Source organism: Tyto alba, unplaced genomic scaffold, assembly GCF_018691265.1.
Source record: "Tyto alba isolate M040663 unplaced genomic scaffold, T.alba_DEE_v4.0 Super-Scaffold_18, whole genome shotgun sequence".
Lineage (NCBI taxonomy): Eukaryota > Metazoa > Chordata > Aves > Strigiformes > Tytonidae > Tyto > Tyto alba.
Window position 1 is genome coordinate 6625749 of NW_024881280.1, and position 14294 is coordinate 6640042.

Genomic DNA, 14294 nt, shown 5'->3' on the forward strand with positions numbered 1-14294 from the left:
CTGAAGTTTTTCTTAAGAAATCCTGCAAAATGCTAAACACTTCAGTCCTCCATTGATATGTGATTGTGAGTTGTCTAATCTTAACTTTCTAATCTGTTTTGTAGTGAGAGGCAGTGTGAGTTTGTGTACACACTCTTGCTGTGAACAAGAAATAATCTCATTTCATCTATAGAGCGGATTTTATCTGGTACTTTTTTTATTAATACGACTCCAGGTTGGTTGCCAATGCAGACAACTGTCAAGAACCAAAGCTACAGATTTAGTTGATCATAAACTGTTCTCTACTATAAGAATGTTAGGAGCAGTGGAAAACTTAAGTCTAAGATGCTTGGAGTTACCAGTCTTGGTTGGTTGTTCTTCTTTTCTCTGTCTCAATTCCTTATCTGAGAAACTTGCTTGTATCAGGCACAGCTTTGTCTGTGACTCTCATTAGTGTGCTGCTTATGAGGAAACCAGTTATTTATTTTTTATAGAGCTTAGATGTTGAATTAAAAAAGCATGCAAACTGAAAACTCAGAATGAGAAGAAATTATTCAACTGATACTTCATTCTTTAAACTTGTCCTCTCTGCTAAATGAGGCAGAGATGCCAATAAAAATACTATACTTGTGTGAGGGCAGCATTAAAGTCTTTTGTATGTCCAAAGGTTTTACTTTCAAACATTAAACTCTTCTAAACACTTAAGAAAAAGCTAGTAGTAAATTATGGACAGAAGAGGATGCAAATGTATTTCCCATTCCCTGTCTAGGTCCTGTCTAAGTGACTTCTCCAAGGCAACACAGCAAATCACTCAGATAGTCACGATTAAACTCTTGGTGTTCCTGACTTTGTCCCCGGGAGGCCCTGGGTTCTCAGCCTGGGGTTGCAGCCCTTCAGAGTAGTTAAATACAATCTAAAGGTTTGTAACTGTGCAGCTTTTTCTCTGCACAGTTCAGTCTTGATGAAGCTAGGGTCCTGCTACGGAGGCGAGTCTCTACGTAGGGGGAAACAAGAAAGGAAGGAACAGTTAATCATGCTGTTATTTTTAAGTGACAGTTTTCTCTTCAGTTTGTGAGTACTTGTGCTGCAAATAAATTGGTATTTCTCTTTTTTTAAATAAAAATCAGTCTTTTATTCAAAGACTGTATTTGCAGATGTGTAGTACTGACTGTTTTGTTTAGCTTTCCAGAGTCATCTCTAGCAGTGAGGGTTTTTTAAATTATTTTTTAGTAGCATGGAGATACAGTTGTAGTTGCTTGTTGAAGAGGGATGGCTAGTGCTTGCATGATGAAAGAGCTGCTTCTATAAATTTTTTTTGACCAATTAAATAACTGATTGGCAGTTGGGAGGTGGAGGTGACAGCTAAGGTTTTAATATCAAAGAAGCAGCAGCTAGAGTTTGAGATCACACGTGTCTCTTCAGCACCCTCAACAATGAAGGTATTTGAAATTCTGTAGCATCCAGAGCAAATGCGCTTTATTTGAATATAGCCTCAAGACCAGTCCGTACTCTCCATTTCATAGCCTCCAATGTTAGCAGTTGGACGTTACTTCAACTAACCTGAAGTTGCTCTAAAATTAATTTAACAACTTCTGTAATATTTTGTTGTTCAAAGCGCACAATCAGATTTGAGACCAGGAGACTGACAGTACTTTCAGTCACGACCAGGAGTAGGCTTCCTGTTTTCTGTTCTTGGTTTTCACCAGCACCCTGGTTCTGCTGGTTAGTAAATGTAAACTTCTTCACTTGTGTTGGTCTCCACTGAGTGAGAGATGATTATGTGGCTTTCTGCTGCTGTATCTGTTCATCAGGCCGGGGCTTAAACTTCAGCTCTGTGGTGAGTTGTGTGTAGATAGAAACATATCTGCAAAGATCTTGTTAGCTGTGAAGTTGAAGCTTAAAATATGCTAATATTCTAGTATTTTACGAGAAAATGAGAGTATTTTGGAGGCTTTTTTTAGCATCAGGTGAAGTAATTGAGCAAATGAGGTATCATTTATATTTTAGCTATCTTTTCAGGACTCTGACTCACGAGTTTTTTATGATTCATATGAGGATGATTTAAGAGGTACTACCTTGCTCCGCCGCTAAATGTTGCTCTTCCCATGACAGAGGCAGCGTAACGGGCAGTGTATCTTCCCAGCCTCTGGAGTTCATGACCTAGTGTATTGGCTTAAACTGCCACTGATTTCAGTTTGCATTAGTACTCTGGGATTTGAGCTCTAGTGACTGCGCTGACACACCACCGGCTCTGCCATCTTTGTCGTGTTGGTGTAACCTCTAGTAGAGTTGGTGGGCGAATGTCTGGGGTGGGTAACCTTGTCATATTTGGTGTGGCAACTGACAGGGCTTGTGATTTAGGTGTTAATAAATGTGATGGAGAAGGAGGTATTCCCCCAAGGAAAGGGGGACACAGGCCTTGCACAGAACTAGAAAAGCTTGTAACTGTAATCTCTTTTCCCCTTAGTGACAGTAATAGTTTGTATTTTAATCCAGATTAGATTTGCAGGTCTCCTTAGTTTTCCCTGTCATGTGAAACAAGTTTTCTTTCCAAGTGGTATTTTATAGTTAACTTCAGCATTTAAAAAAAAAAAAAAAAAAAAAAAAGCTAAAAACCAAATGCCCAAAACAATAAAAAAACCCCACAAGCAAAAAACCCTCTGCAAAACCCAAACTCCTACCCCCCCCCAAGTTTCCAAATCGTTGAATTTTATATTTCTGTTTCAAACTGTAGTTAAGATGTTTGTAATTATCTTTTTTTGTTGTTTTTCTTTTGTAGGAGGGGGTAGAGAGCTGAAGGGGATAACTTTTTCAAGACTGGTAAGTACTTCTTCCCAGGGCTAAGATGTTTTACCTAAGAATAGATGATACAAAGAGCTGGCATCTATTCCTGGAAAAGTTTGATGTTTACTGAAACTGAAATCCTATCTATTCTTATATTCAGATATCAAATCTTGAAAAGTAAATGTTACTGATGGAAGCCCCAGTCTTATAAATCAAATCACCGTAGGACTGAGATTTGGACCCAAAGATTTGTAATGTGGTGGACATTTAAATTCATCCACTCAAAAATAATAATCTTAATTTTTTTTTTTGTGTAATGTGAAAAAAAAATATTTGAGGGGATGTTTTGTACAGAAATACTTCTGTCTAAAATTCTAAGTTATTCAGAGTCCTTCCATGCACACAGAAGGCATTCATGGCTTTTGTGTGGGTCCTACATTTTACCTCTCTCTATATATAATATGTATTATATTTTTTTTATATACACCTTGTCAACTGTGTTTCTAGTGTATTTTCCAAAATGGCTGTAGTTTAAATAGCTTTGTGATATTTTAGAGGTTCTGATGTAGATTGTATTTAATTGAGATAATAATAGAGAAGTGCTAATGCATTCACATGATTATTGTAGAGTTTAAGGTTTCATTCAGTCTCTGAATGTTTATATACTATACAAACATCTACTACCTTAACTGCAGTGCATTGAGGTACTTACCTGAATATGAAATTTTAAGTCTTGAAGCAACCACATAAGAACTAAGGGATGATTTACAACAAATGCGTGCCAGCAAGAAAATAAATTGAGGACTGTTGCCTCCAATAGTTGAAATCAATCCAAGGAATGGCAAATGTACCTCTTGCTCTTGGTATTCTTTCTGGCCAAGCCTTGGGAGTGTGTCTGGATGTACAAGAGATGCAGGTACTCCACAATCCTCTGCTTTCCTTTTGGAAATCACTGTTTCTAGCATTGAACAAGGCAGTTGCATGTTTTCCTTCAAAAACTAATGGGGTGAAGGATGTTTGCAGACTAACCCATCCATGCAATTTCAATCATCTCCAAGCTTTTTAATTAAAATAATTCCACTGTCATAAGAGTGAAGTGGAAAATGCAGTATGTTTCATGATTAATCCAGGAATGGTTTTATACATCTTTGGATGTGGTATTCTGGGTAGTTTGTAACGCTACTGGCCTTAAGTCTTAAAATCTTCCCCTAAAGTTCAGTCTAAAAGAATAAAAGTTTTTAAAATATTGAAGATTTTTGCACTCACAAAATGTGTGTGACCACTTGCTTATGTAGTTCTATATCTGCTTTCAAAGGAAATACTAGCAATATTTAACTAGCTGCCCCCATAGATATTTCTAGACACTATTCTACATAAAATAAAGAAATACAGTCTAGGATTTAGCGGATGTAGGGAATGATCAGTTTTGTTTTGTTTTTAATTAACACTGGATAAGTGTTTAAGGTACTTCAGGGGAATTTTGGACAGGGCTAACCTTGGGATAGTTATTCCTGCTTGGGAAGGGAGGCTACAAGTGCATGTTCTAGAGGGGTGCAGCTGAGTAACAACTGTATATATTTCATATTCAGAAATAAGCAACTTGACTAGATTTTTAAATGAACATCTTATTTAATGCGTTCTCCCACCCACCAATGATTTGGATGCTTAGAGCACTTCAGAACCTTGTAATAAATTCTTCACTATCATTCGCCTGTTTCCTTGTCTTTAAAGTGGTGGTGATGCATGCCTCGGCAGGGATGGCTTGCCAAATATAAGGTATCTTATTTCTAATTTAACAAAATTCTCATAATTGCTTACCCTGCTTCTTTTTTTACTAAGGAGAACACTGGTGCTGCTAGCTGACAAATGCAGCAGCTGGCAGGGGTGATTGCAAAAGATCATTCTTTACTGTGTAGCCTTTGCTTATGAAGCAGTGTTAGTTTCTCTTTCCTTATATCAGACATTTAGATTTTAAAGCAGAGATTGTTTTCTATGTCAAAAATGTGCTTCAGTGTAACTTTGATGGCAGAAGGTAACTAGAAGTAAATGATGCTGTGAAATGAGTTGCTCTGAGGCTATCAGGGAAATGCTGGAGGGAGGGGAAGTAGGAAGAAATCAAGAGTTAGAAGAGCTATGAAAAAAAAAAGTCAAAAGTTTTATAATCTCTCTTGCATTTTCTTGGAAGCTTCAGTTTTAGGAATTGAAATTAATTCTTCAGGATGTTATAGTATGACATATTTCAAATTTATGTAAAATGAAGGAATAAATTATAAGGAATCTTAAAATCTGCTAACTTCAAATTACAATGGAAGAAAAATCTGAAATTGTAACATAGTTTGGGATGGAACTGAATGATTGGTAGTTATTAGAATTGTTTTAGTTTTTTTACTTATTTGTCACAGTATCTGTTCCTGAATACAACAGTGAATTACATTTGTTCAGGTCTACTCACCTGTAAGCTTGGCTAGGCTGAGCAACCACTTGCTTCTGCAAAACATTATTGCTTTTTTCTTAAACCTCTTAAAAAATAAATTTTGAAAAATCTTTCTAGCTGTTCAAGGCATCTATGAAATCAGGTTGGACTAGTTTTTGTGAATCATCAATATGACGATTTCTATCTGTCAAATTAAGTTGTGCATTAACAGTAGTTGCTCAATCTTTGTATGGTTTTTTTTTGTTTGTTTTACAGAAGTACTGTATCATTTTCCCCATGGACTTGTATTGGGCTTTACAGTCACATGTATTAAAATTGTGGATATTGTTTATATTCTCAGTTAACTGTCTCTTCTGCTTTTTTGCACTTAACTTGAAAGTTAATTGGCTATTCATCGTGAGTGACTTCTCATTCATTGAAGACACATGGAGGGAGAAGCTATGGCCATATCTGCCTGTATCTTTCCCCCAGATTTGAGTTTCCAAGGCTTCTGAAAGACTTTTTGCTTCTGCAGCGGGCTCCAGTTTTCATTAGCCAGGTCTCCCACGTGGTTTTCTGAAACATGGTTTCTTTTGAAACTGCAATGGTAGGGACTTAATGCAGGCTATAGTTGTTCTTGTCAGTGAGTGAAAGTAATAATCCGGGATTGTGTTTTCTCATTACTGTTTGTGGTAATAGAACAGAGAACTATATGTAATTTCCATGTCCCTTGATACAAATTACAATTTTATAGAGAGTAGTGCTGCAAAGGCAGCTGTTTTCACTCGTCTGTGTCACATGTGGGAGAGGCCCTTGCAGAAGGTCATTTCATGGGTTGACTAGGAAGTCTGATCAGGCCTTTGTTATTTAAATAAGTAACTTTAAGCTAACAGCCGACAGCACTGACAAAGAATGAGTTTAAATATAATGCTTTTTAAAGCCCCTTTACAGTCTTCCCTTTTTGCAAGGTATTTCTGTTTGGAAAGAGAAACAATTAATTTAGATAAACAAAACAACACCCCCCCTTTTTTATTTTCAGGAGTTCGCAAACTTGTCCAGCACTTCAGTTTACTGTAGTGAGACAACATTAAAAATAAAATACTCTAATTTATGGGAATTACTCTCTTTTTACAGCCTACATGTCTAATCTAAACTGTCAGTATCCTTTTTGAAAACAATTAAGTCCTATTGTGAAGGCCTCTGAGTTGGCTACAATACGTGTGCAATAACTGTGATCAATTTTCAAAAAAAATTAAAAAAAATGGGAACTATTTTAACACTCCAGCAATTCTTTAATGTGTGGCATCTGGATGGAAAAGTGATCGGAAAGATTGCTGTATAATGTTTTCTGATGGCTTTTATGTGTATGCATTTATAGATGTTTTTACACCAGTTCCATTGTGATTTGAGCATGTGGGATAGAGACAGGAATCATAATCCTGTTTCAGAAGCTGATACTTTTAACATATTTCTGGACAAAAAAAACTCTCGTCCAACTTTCAAGGCTTTTAGAAGTATGGCTGATAATGCTTTTCTATGGCAGAAGTTGGGGGATTAATTTGTTTGTAGTACAAGTGAAGAAGATAACCTCATACTCATGTTCTACAAGTAGTATTCCAGAATTAAGAGGATTTTAAAATTAATGGCTTTGAAAAAGTCTTGTGCTGCTTTATATCAATCTTGTGTTCCTTCAGAATAGGTTTCAACTGAAATGACCAACTTGGCACAACCTTTAGGCAGTGGCTGATTCATATACTAATGTTGTTCTGTCAAATTGCATGTGGACCATCCCATCTAAGAACAACTCTCTAGTATGGAAGTATGTTAATGCAGTACATTCTGTTTAACAATTCATTGCTGTTTGGGTTGCAGGATTTTAGTCTCCAAAATACTTTTCTTGTCTACACAGATTTTTAAAACCTTCTCGGTAGTTAAATTTTCTAATTTAATATGCAACTGCAATAGGATATTGGTAGGAAATAGCTGCCTGCAAACTAAGATAAGGGACAAGTATGTCAACTTTGGGATACGTGGGAAGTAACAAATTTGGCTAAATGACTGCAAGGCAGGCATTTTGTACAGCCTGTAGATTTACTGTTTTCAAAAGATCGTTTGTGTTTAGGCTAGAAAGCTGCAGTTGAATATAGTTCGCTGCTGAATTCCTGCTCTGTTATAACCTTTTTTCAAATTGATATCTCTCCTTCACTAACCAAACCAAAACCTTTATTTACCTATAGCACTGGTGTTAAAGAGGAAACCAGAAACTAAAGGCACTAGAATCAGCAAAGACACTTCTAGAGAAAGTGGAGAAGGTAGAGAATGGAGCTGCAGACTCTACAGGAGGCTCTGAAAGTGGAAATTCAGGTTCACCAGGTAATTTATACTCTTTGTTGCTTTATACTTTCAAGTAATAGCAGCATTAGCATTGCTGATAGTATTACTACTAATGGTAGCATTAAATAATAGCACTACAACTATAGTAATAATCGTTTTATAAGCTTGAAACTACTTTAGAATTTTATATTCTGCATTTTGACCCTACCACCTGTTGTTTTTTAGCAAATGTGAAAAAGCTACATATCGGGCTGTGGGTGGGGGATTTTTTTTTTTTTTTTAATATTTTGTAGCAGCAATAAAAACATTCTGAAAACTATATTCAGCAACTTCTGTCTGGAAGGTTTTTCTAATGTTCTCAAGCCAATTTCAGTATTCAGTTTGGAATGGAAGAAAAAGGTGGAGGAACTTTCAAGTGAAATGCGTGTAGTACTGCATAGTCTCATCTGGTGCTTCTCTTCTGAAGTGTCTTCTACTTTAGTACCTTCTAAACTTGTAATTGTGTGGTTTTGCTAACCAAAACGTTCTAGTGCTTGGGCTCAGAAATTTTTACATATTGGGTCTTTTTACTGGTAACCTGTCCAGTACTATATGGCAGTAGAGTTGCAGTTTGCCATTCTGTTACCATACAAATAAGAAATATTAGAAATAATAATAACAAAACCTAATTTAGCCAATATAAAAGGACATATGCGTGTTAATTCTTGGAACAAAATTGTTACAGCCATAAACACAGAGCAGCTGCCACCTTGAAATGTTAAATTTATCATTGAGACCTTTTCTAGACAGTCCTACCAAGTATTTCTGTTGGATATCTGAAACTCACAACTGTTACACAGTAGATAAAAGAAATATAGGATAGGTTACACTGATCATTGTAACCCATCATATAAAATTTGGAAAATGTTTCTGAATTACCTTGTGACTTGTGTAAACAAGTGTTCTGGATTACTTGTTCAGTAATTGCTGTGATGATGAATGTAGTGCAAGAACTCGAATGGATGGACTAGTAAAGTGAAGCTATGTCTGCTTTCAACAAAATACAACTCTTAGCTAGGGAGAAAAACTTGATAAAAGCTAAAGATGAATTTCCAGAACTACAGACAAGTATTTAGCTCTCCTCAGAAACTCCAAGGCCCTCACATTCAAAACTTCAATGAAGTTTTGTTATGGGCATAAAGAAGTTCAGAAATGACCCATGGCATTTTCCTGCAGGCATTAAAATGTTTAAGGCCAGTAAGCATTTTTTTTCAAGTCCTACCTGCTGTATGGTGATCAGAATGCCTCACACTTTTGTTTGTGTAACAGCATTTACCTCTTGTGTGTATCTGTATTCACCTTTATGCCTAAGCTAACCAAAAACTTTAAGGCTGTGAATTTTGAATAATCTTTAGCATCTGTTCATAATGATGATGATGAACAGGGATAAAAACTGGAAAATGTCCAGAAAGACTTTTTTTTAAAAAAACAAACAAACAACAACAAAACAAGGAAACAAAAAAACAACAACAAAAAAAACCACAAATCCAAACAAACAAACAAAAACAACAACAAAAAAAAACCAAACCAAACCAACAAACTACTTCAAGGGTTTTTTTGACCCTGTTTGACTTAGCTTTGCCCCATCCTCATTAAAAGTGAACTCTGCACTGAAGTCAAGTTTAATTAGATTTTGGTTTTAGTTGGTAAAACTAGACAAGCCATTATATCAGAAGGTTGTCCTTTTTTTCTTCAAGACAGTGTATATTCTCATAATTAAGGCTAAGAACAAGTCTAAATGTTTACAGTGGAAAGCAACACTTGCAGCAACATGTTGAGTGCTTCAGTAAACTTTTCTTGATCTGCATGCGAGTGGTTACTACTGTGCTTGTCAAATGGCCACTGATGGAAGTGAAACTGGTTTTGGCACAAAAAAAAAATCTTCAAATGAAATGCTTGAACTTTATTGTATATCTTTGAATTCTGTAACTGAGAGATACAAGATAACCCTTCTTTTGGCAGTACTCAGAATTTGTGGAGAATTGTCTCACTTGTCATCTTTTACTTACCTAATATTTCTTTTTCTGAGAACTCTAAAAAAGCTTACCAACACTCTTACAGTCATAGTTTGTTGTCCCCTTGTAAGTGGTGGACAGGTGCCTGTGATGAGCACAGAGCTCAGCTCTGCACTGTGAGCAAAGCCTCCCAGCTTGCCGAGGCAGTGTGTTCCCTGGGACCACGTCCGTAGCTGTAGAAAGTGATGCTCAGTATGTGGCTGTATTTTTCTTTGTAGAATAGTTCCTTGTTTCCTGCCTATTCCAGTTCACCCTCAGAACTGTCTGAAGCTTTGATGCTCCTGCATTGGCAAAGTGTATCTTAAACCTACCAGTCAGGGCCCAAAGGAGGTGTTTAGCTGTTTCGAAAAGGCTATTTTTTTTTTTTCCACTTTGATTGAAGAATCCTCCATAAATGAAGTCTAACCAAGTCACTTGCTGTATCAGAATACAACTTGAATATTCAAATATCTTCCCTGTTAAAGCTGTATTGCTGTCCTGAAAAGAGATGCATCAAATCTAAATAGTTCATTCTGCTACTGTGTTGTCTTAATTAAGGTTATTTTGAAACAGCCTGCTCTTCATAGTTTTGATCACAAGAGGTGTTAAGGAGTTATATTTAGCTATTCTCACAGAAGGGTTGGATTCATAGATGACTTCTCGAGCTGATGTGTGGAAAGAACCCAAAACATCCTTTTATTTCTCTCATTTCATAGCAAAAAAAAAAACCAGTCGGTTTTAAAATATTTTAAAATATCTTGCTTTTTGGGTCAATGCAAAAGAACATTATTTTATTTTCTTGTGATTGGGTGATGCAGTATTGTGTGATCCATAAATTAAGCAATACTTTATGAACAGTTTACAGTCACTGACTGTATTGTCTTATGTTGTGAGTCTGTACAAGCACTTTGTATAAAAACTAACAGATTTGTTGCTTGTCAAACTCTGATGTGGCAGAAAGCATCGAGGAAAAATAAGCTAAGCATGTAAGCAAAAGGGTAACATAGCACCTTAGCTCCTGTGAAACTGAATGGCAGCATGATGAAATAATAATATTGAGGGTAGCACTTTGGAAAAACAGTCCTGGTTTTACGTCTGCAATGGCAGGCAGCGAGTTAGCTGTTAGCATTGTGGAAGGGTTCTTGCAGTACTTGAATGTTGTGTGCAGTTCTAAACTTTGTCTCCAGATGATAGAGGCAAACTAGAGAAGTACAGGGAAGAGTGCTAAGAGTGAGCAAAGCAATGGAATGATTCGTTCGTGAGGAGACTTTCAATGTGAAGAAGTGATGACTGATGGGGGAATATGTGGTGTGAAAAAGATGTAGGAAGAACATGAATAGAGAAACAGAGATTGAATTATAGAATATATTGAGTTGGAAGGGACCCGTAAGGATCATAGAGTTCAACTTCCAACTCCTTGACTCAAGACTGGTTTTCCATAATCTTATTTGCCCCTCATGCTTGCATTATCAGGAGGCAGATTCAAAGGAAGAGGGGGAGGTACTTTTATTTAAGAGTCGTGGAGTTTTAACTTTGGAACTTACTGTCACAGAATCTTGAGTGTTTTCCTGAGTTCAGAAAGTAGCTAAAGCAGATTAAGGAAGAAAAGGGTGTTACTAGCTATTTAACCCTGAGGCGCAGTCTTTGAAGACAAGAGAGATGTGAATTTCTGAAAGATGGGAGATAACACTCTACACTGGTCCAGCATAGACATCATGCTGATGTTGGCTAGTACTAGAAGGAAAATGCAGCAGGTGAACCTGTGATCTGACGCAGAATTATCTTTGCGTTTTGCTTTTTTTTTGATTACTACCATTTTTATGATATGAAAGAAACTTTTAAATAATTAATTGGCAAAGTCTGAATTCTCTGAGTGGTGTCAATGCAGGTAGAATGAAACATATTTTTCTTGCTTGCTTTGTCCTTCTGTTTCTCACTCCTCTTCCTGATTCTGATGAGCAAATGGGCAAAAAAGTACAGACTTTACATTGTTCTTTGCATGTGTGGAAGGGACATCGCAATATGATGAATAAACATGGCTGTAACCAAAAAAGAAATTGGGAATTTTTTGTTTACTTTCCCTCTTCATTCTGGGCTCTGTTTTTCTTTGGTGACAGCCTAGTAACTTCTTCCTTGCTTAGCAATAGACAGAATTCTCCTGCAGCTGCCTGGGGGAAGTGAAGGAGGAAGAATAGTGAATGGTAACCATCTGTCTGCTTTCCCTTGGATGTGGAGGGCATCTCTTCTACAATGATCTCAATCTCTCTCTGAGGGAGAAAAGTGGCAAAGATACTTCTGAACATGGGTCTTCCATGTGGTAGCAGCCAAGCCAACACGCAGGCGGACCCTTAATACTTGAAACATTCTGCTCTTGAATATACAAACAGCTTTTGTGCCCACAGCGGTTATCTGTGATTTGTGTTTCTTGTGACTGCAAGCAAAGAAGGCAACAGTTCTAGAGGAGACACAGCTATTAGATTATCTTACCCAGCTGGCTTAAATTGTCCGTAACAAGCTTCACTTGTTCAAGAGCTGTTTAGGAGAATGAGCAGAAGTGGTGGCTTAGTGTAGCAGTTTTACTATATTAATGAGAATGGGTTTGGAAATTATATAGTGGGTTCCAGGCCTTGCTATTGAAACACTGTAAACTGAGTATTTTGCTTTTATAAAGGTTCTTAAAAAATGTTGAATTTTAAGTTGTTCAACAAGATCTGTAATGAAAATCTTCACTATATTGTTGTATTTTTTTTTTTCCCTAGAAATTGGTTGCCCAAATGAAACAAGATCCGCAGGTAACTCTATTTTTATATTCCATTATTTACCTTTAAAAAGACAGGAAATAATAGTGCATGAATCTTGAGAATTTAGGTATTTCTTCATCATGTTTTTCCTTGCTAACACAGTGTTTAGAACTATTATGAAGAAGTCTTTAAACAATGACTTGGATAGTTAAAACAAAGCCAAAACTTTTGCCTTTATGGAGCCTTTTGCCTCATATTCTTAATAGTTTAAATCAAGTGCCTCTTGCAGGCTATGGTGCAGTTCAAACACGCAGTAAGTTTCTGATTGTGTTGAAAGCTGCTCTTTATAAAGTCTGCCATTACTAGAATTTGTTTAATTTTTTGAGTTCACAGTTGTATAAGAAGAGGTAGGATATCCTGCCCGAGCAGTTTTGTCCAAATAAAGAATGTAGCTCAAGGCTGTGTTCCGATTGCTGGTATCTTGGGTATCTCAGTGTTAGCACAGTGGTGTCCAAAGAGTGGGCACTTGGCCTTGGGATGTTTCAGAGCTACTGAAGTTGGATAACTTGACTCCTTGCACAGGTGGCAGAAGTCATCCCTTTCCCAATGTCTGTGTAAGGAAACGGGGTTATCTTGTACAGCAATTAAGCACTCCAGTGTGCTGAATGGGGAGCTCCATGGAGCTGTAACTGGTCTGAAATGTTGAGTAGAGGGGTAAAGGCAACTCATTTGAGGCTTGCTATTAAGTGCTTCCATCTCCATACAATAGTGAATGCCCTGTAATTTTCTGAGCATATATTTTTCTGAGCTCAGTTGAGTGGGAAGACAGCTTTTTGTAACAGTCAAGTAGCTAGACCCCTGATGGGAAGGGATAAGCAGGGAGTAGGGTAGTATTGGAAAATCTGCTTTCTAAAACTTCCTTATTCTGATGGAGTTTGGGTATGGTCTTGTACTCTTACTTGCTGGGCAAGTCTGCTAACAATTAGCCTGGAGAGCAGCTCACTCTCAGTTCATGTCTGCTGAAAGCCAGGCCATGCTACAAGCAGCCATACAAAGTTCCTGGAGCCAGGAAGAGTAAATCTGGTCCCTGCTTCCAATGCTCTTATTGCATTTTTATCCCAGATTATTAAGTGAAATCTAGTAGGGAGGGTGGCTGGTCAGTAGCTGCTAGAATTCTATGTATATTGGAGAAGACTATTTACATGCAGAGAGTGTAATGCATTTCAAAATTGTATGGAGGAATATAAAAATAAGGAAATTGTCCTGAGCATGAAGTCCCTGTAATGATATTTGTCCTGTGTTTTAATATTTCAGTGTAGTGCAGCAAACCTGCATAATCTAATGTAAAGAGTTTACAACACAAATGAGAAGAAAAAAAGTGAAAAAAGAGAAAAATGCAGGGAAGCTTCCTTCCCTGTCACGCTTCTGCAGAGCTTCATAGGCTTTAAACTGAGGACAGATTTTTTTTTTTTTTTTTTTTTAGTAGGAAAGAAATAGTCCTGGTAAAAAAACTGTTTTCTGACTGCATCTTTATAGTGATGCTTACGGCTTTCAAATCTTAAACTTAAGAAAGTGCTATTGTAAGCAAAGTGCTGATACGAATCATGTGCTAAGGCAAATGTTATTCTCTTAAATACAGTCTAAGGCATAAATGTACATGGAAAAGAAATGTTTGCATTCATTTGACGTGTCAGTTAAGATTTTATAGATCTGTTTGCTGACAAATGTATGATAATGTCTTTGCATAAGTAGCATAGGTGAGAATGCTTTAGGTAGCCTACTATTGCATACAATACGATACTATTGTGTTACATATTAACAAGCATTTCTCATGTAATTTGTAAACTTCATGAAATGTGCAAATGTGCTTTATAATGCGGTAAGCACTAATGGATGTTTGAATGAAATCTTCATTCCAAACTGGGTTGTCTCTGAGTGCTAGAAAGGTCCTCTGCTGTTGTTGCACTCAGTGATTTAAATAAGGCTTTGCTGAGCCTCCTGAATTTTATT

General features: G+C 36.9%; 1 protein-coding gene across 11 annotated transcripts in view; it reads left to right on the top strand.

The window, feature by feature from the left end:
* The window catches only part of PHF21A (PHD finger protein 21A), a 136003-nt gene that overhangs the window by 30904 nt on the left and 90805 nt on the right, over positions 1–14294 (top strand). For all 11 annotated transcript variants that reach the window (XM_042790653.1, XM_042790660.1, XM_042790652.1 and 8 more), the window contains 3 exons: positions 2759–2799; positions 7414–7549; positions 12303–12335. In XM_042790653.1, the coding sequence (XP_042646587.1) occupies positions 7496–7549; positions 12303–12335 (87 nt within the window). In that variant the 5' untranslated portion in view covers positions 2759–2799; positions 7414–7495. The remainder of the gene's footprint in view (positions 1–2758; positions 2800–7413; positions 7550–12302; positions 12336–14294) is intronic.